This window comes from Triticum dicoccoides, chromosome 2B, assembly GCF_002162155.2.
Source record: "Triticum dicoccoides isolate Atlit2015 ecotype Zavitan chromosome 2B, WEW_v2.0, whole genome shotgun sequence".
NCBI lineage: Eukaryota > Viridiplantae > Streptophyta > Magnoliopsida > Poales > Poaceae > Triticum > Triticum dicoccoides.
Window position 1 is genome coordinate 702,875,417 of NC_041383.1, and position 4,977 is coordinate 702,880,393.

The 4,977-nt window shown below is 42.9% G+C and overlaps 1 protein-coding gene across 1 annotated transcript; it reads left to right on the forward strand.

Annotated features, from left to right (window-relative positions):
* Positions 1-1,863: 1,863 nt before the first annotated feature.
* LOC119368389 (exonuclease DPD1, chloroplastic/mitochondrial-like) lies at positions 1,864-4,705 on the forward strand. Its single transcript, XM_037633664.1, has 4 exons — positions 1,864-1,964; positions 2,799-3,309; positions 3,682-3,896; positions 4,291-4,705. The coding sequence occupies exons 2-4, from the start codon at positions 2,876-2,878 to the stop codon at positions 4,488-4,490; spliced, it is 849 nt and encodes a 282-aa protein (XP_037489561.1). The 5' UTR covers positions 1,864-1,964; positions 2,799-2,875; the 3' UTR covers positions 4,491-4,705.
* Positions 4,706-4,977: the final 272 nt, after the last annotated feature.

The following is a 4,977-nucleotide window of genomic DNA, read 5'->3' on the forward strand; positions in this document are numbered from 1 at the left end:
ATTAATACAATGGCGAAGTTAAAGGAAACCATGATGAAGAAGCATTTGGAAACCAAGGTGGCCTTGACCGAGAAGGAGAACCAACAAAAGGAGACAAAGTGGGAGAGATGATGTGTCTTTGAGGAGCGCAAGATCGCTGTTGAGGAGCAAAAGAGGAAGGACAACAAGATCGCAGAGGAGGGCTAGTTCTTGATGATGGATCCGAATGGCATGCAACCAATGACAAGGGTGTTTTGGGGAGTAGAATGGAGATCATGTTTCGGAGGAGACACACACGAGCTTCATGATCTTATGGCTGGTGGTGGTTGTCGTGGTGCTTCTGACAATGGTGGTGGTGCTTCAGCCAATGAAGATGGCGGTGGTGGTGCTTCCGGCAATGGTGGTGACGGTTCTTCGGTCAATGTTAATGATGATGGTGCTATGGCCGGTGGTGGTGGCGATGATCTTGTCAACAATGGTGTTGCTTGATTTGATCGCGTCTAATTGTGTTTGATTGTGCATTCTCTTGGACAAATTTAGTTGCTACCTCTTATATTGTGCATGCTTTTGGATGTGAACTATTGTCATACTAGTATTGTATGATATTAGGGTATTTATTCGGTGTATTGCATCTACCATATGAGTTTGTAGTTTTCTCGAATACATATGAGTTTGTAATTGATATCAAAAGTTTTTGCAGTTCAAATTTACGACATTTGTTCCGCCCAAGCCCGCACGGTACCGCAAACCAGTTTTCGGGGCACCTAAAATGGGTTTTGCAGGATGTGTTTTTCCGAGAACTGCTAGAGATGCTCTAAAGGCTATAAACTAATCTCGGAAAAAAAATCTTGAAATTGTCCACCAACTGTTGTACCATGTCCGTGCACTGCAATGCAGCAGCAGTCACATGCAAATCGCTTGGTTGAAGCCACGAAAGATCCGTGTCCATCTCAAGTCGTGTTCTTTTGCCCTTGCCTCGGTGAGAAAACATCTCCAGATTTTCGTCCTCACGCAGCCTGCCGTTTTTGCCGATTGGCACGACCAGGAACAGTATGTTTCTGCAACTTGCAAGTGCATGCATGATGCATGGAATCTTTATCTCCGGATCAAATGGCGCCAGCTAGAGAACATGAACGGCCTGCAAGTTGTGTCGCGTGTCCCGGAGAGATTGGCTGCTGCGCATCTCATCCGTCAGTGTTTATTCTCCAGTGGACAGATATGCTCGAAACACTCTCAACTTGTGTCCCAAATTCGAAATGCTAACTTGTGTCTCAAAACACTCTGGACGGAAGTGTGCGAAGAACAGCTTCAGAATTTAGGACAATCCGAAGGAAAGGAACAAACAAATAAACCCAAGACAGTACAGAACATCCACATGTGACCGGCAACCCTGAGGAAATACATCCAATCTCTGTGTGCTGATGCTGGGCAAAGATTCTGTCAATTATTCGGTTCGCATCTCAAATTCTGATCCTGAGCTAGGGTATCGAAATAGACAGTGTGATGATGATTAGTTTAAGCGGCCCGTGTCACTCGAGCTGCCCAGGACTGGAGAAAATTTGTACTCTGTTGTACAGCTGCAGAGTCTCTTCCCGCAAAAAAAAAAAAAACAGTTGCAGAGTCTCTGTGACAAATTTGTGTGTAATAACAATTTTGGGAGGAATCAGGTAAAAAAACAATTTTGGGGGAAAATAAAATGGAGATCGCGCCGTCGTGGGCCGTTAGCAGAAGGACGTGCGGCAACTGCTACTGCGGCGATCTACCGGAACCGTCGGATCCAGAAACGAGTGGCCGAGATCGCGCGCCTCTCCTCTTCTTCCCCGTCCCCCCTCATTCCCACGCCGCTCTCGTTCCGTCATTCCACCCAATGCGGCCGTGAGTGTGAAAATCCACCCCTCTCGTTGCCCACGACCGCCGCGCCTGCTGCAGCCTAGCGCCGCCGCCGACGCCTCGCCCGCCCCCAACCCTCCATCTAGTTTTTCGAGGTACGAGCTTCCATCCATTCACATTCTCCAAGTCCACAAAGCTATACGTCGATTCCCTGGAGTGGATCATTCTTGATCTGCGAACAGCATGGTCAATTTTTTTGAGAGGAGAACGGCACGAGGTCCATAATAGATAACGCTCACTTGGATGGTAGGTTTGATGGGTCAGATGCTCTGTTGTTCTATATTGGTACGGTGACATGGTTGTACATTCAGTCATGCGTTCAGCGACAAGTGGAAGTATGTTTTAAATAAATACATACTCCCTAAGTTCCATAATTGCTGTTGTGCTTTTAGTTCGTCCAAAGTACAAATTTTTTTCTTTCAAGGATACTAAAAAGTACCCCATCCGTATCAAAATATAACGCATGTTTGCAGTTCAATTTCAACTGCAAAAACGTCTTATATTTTGGTACAGAGGTAGAGTAGTACATAGTTCTAGGTGCCATTCAAAATGATATATTTGGATCTATCGGCTGTCTTATACTCCCTCCGTTCCTAAATATTTGTCTTTCTAGAGATTTCAACAAGTGACTACATACAAAACGAAATGAGTGAATCTACACTCTAAAATATGTCTATATACATCCGTATGTGGTAGTCCATTTGAAATCTCTAAAAAGATAAATATTTAGGAACGGAGGGAGTAGATGTCTTGTATGTTTCATCTGCCACATTAGAGCTGGCAGTTTCGACATCAAACTGTCCGACCTGACTGATATCAGAATCTAAAGATTACATTTCGTGCTTTCCAGCTTAAAACTTTGGTGCTGTGAAACCAAGTCACTGGCTCTTTGCTATCTGCTCTTATATAGGGTTGTTTTATGGATGCAGGCGTTTGATGTTGTTCATCTAAGCCACAGGACGTCCACTCTGTTTGTTAATATCTAAGCACGCTTCTGACACGGAAAATGGCATTGCTTCTTCGCTTCAATCAACTGAGGAACAGCATATGGAGTAGTTGTCCTGCCAGGTTGCTTATGCCACATGCTGGATTGTCATCTGGAAAGTTGCCTGATCCAAAAAGCTATGAGAGGCGCCTTTTCTCAACAAGGGTTCAAGAGACAGCTAGTTTGGACAGAACATGTATTTCCGGAATTCAGCCATTAGAGTTTCAGCAGACTTCTGAACATGAGCAATCTGTGCCTCTTCTTATCTTTGATATTAAGACCACTGGTTTTCTCCAGAAGCGTAATAGAATCACTGAGTTTGCAGTCCATGATCTTTGGGCAGGAAAGAATAACACATTTGAAACTCTCCTTAATCCTGAGATGGATGTTCCTAACTACATTGCAGCTGTCAGTAACATCAACAATGATTTGGTCTGCCGACCTGATGTCCCGAGGTGTGTTTCTCTTCCAATGCATTCATGTTATTTCCAGTTCCACCACGACACCCCATCCCTTCACATTAGTCGGCGAGCCTGAATGTAAAGAAATTGTCACTAATTAGGATGCACTCGCACTCGCACGCCTGTATGCGTGCCCAACCTTTTCATTCCTCAACATGGTGCTGTCAGAAAGACCATATGGAAGTAAGTCTATTTGTCGTGTTTTGATAACCATCCATACTACTAGTATGGTAGGCGTTTCTAAGTCTTATTTTTAGGAATCTTGTGCACTTTGCAAGTTTTTAAAATGGAAATTTGGTTCTCTGTACGTCTGACTCTGTTAACACTGAACTTACTCTAAGTGTTATCTTAATCTGAATAATGTAGGTTCAGTGATGTACTTCCGTTACTACTGGCGTTTGTTCGAAGCCGCCAAACTCCTGGCAAACCAGTTATATGGGTTGCTCATAATGTAAAAAGATTTGATGGCCCTTTCCTGGCCCAAGAGTTTGATCGTTGTTCAGCTCAGATCCCTGAAGATTGGCTGTTTGTTGACACCTATTGCTTGGCAAGGAAATTGCCTAAGCTTCTGCCATCAGAAGGTACACCATCTTTACTCCAGGGCTGTTGGGTATAAAAACACTTCATATCATCGGGTTTAGGTGTAGCACTTTTGCTTGCAAGGGTGGTTTTCCATGTCTCACTTTTCGAAGTACAATTGTAGCTAAAACCTTGTTTTGGTAGTTCTTTCTTTTACTCCATGTAATTTGTAATGCAACTCCATTTCCCATGTTTGTGCTGTTATTTAGTATATTTACTTGTTGGCCTTTAGTTTTGTGAATGCGAAGACCATTTTTGTTGAAGTGGCTAAGTTTATTTGCTTTTGTCGTTATGTCGATATCATTTTTGCAGTCCCAGTTAGTTACGTAGCTTGTACCATTTGGTAAATCCACAACAGAAATAACCATAATTACAGAGTTTTACTGTTATCTGCAGATAAGAGACATCTCCATGACTTGGGGTCACTATGCAAACGCTATGGGATCTCTGTGGAAGGCCCTCCTCATAGAGCAATGCAAGAAGTGATGAAATTATGTCAAGTTTTCCAGAAAATGAGTTTTGATCTAAAACTGACATATGAAGGCCTAATGGATGAGGCCATCGAGGCTAGTTATTTCAGCAAGTTTCTTAAGTAAATAGTATTTGTTGTTTCCAGCTTCCTTGTTTTAGTGGTCAAATTTATTGGACTTTCCCCAATAGGATTAGCCTGTCCTTCACATTGCTGGATATTGTTGCCTTCGTTGTAGGATCTCAAGAATCATGACTTCTTTTTTGTTGAAAAATAGCTGCATTTGTCAGTCAAAGCCTCCGTTGAGCTTTATTGATGTGCTTTACTGTTTCAAACCTTATCGTTCCTGCCCACATCGACAGGCAAGTCAATTCAATTGGCCGCAACTCAAGTACTCATTTTTACCATATCTGCAACGTCCAAAGTAAATTATCCATTTCACCTGGAATGTTACACCCTCTATGGTTGTAATAAAAATAAGTACAGTTCATCTAGCAGCATACTACCAAATACATTCTGCTAAGAAATTCAAATCAAAATCAATAAATGCAGCTAAAAGCATGAGACCTGCTACTTTGGATAGCTTACAGGATTCTGGAGAAGGCCTTCCTGTT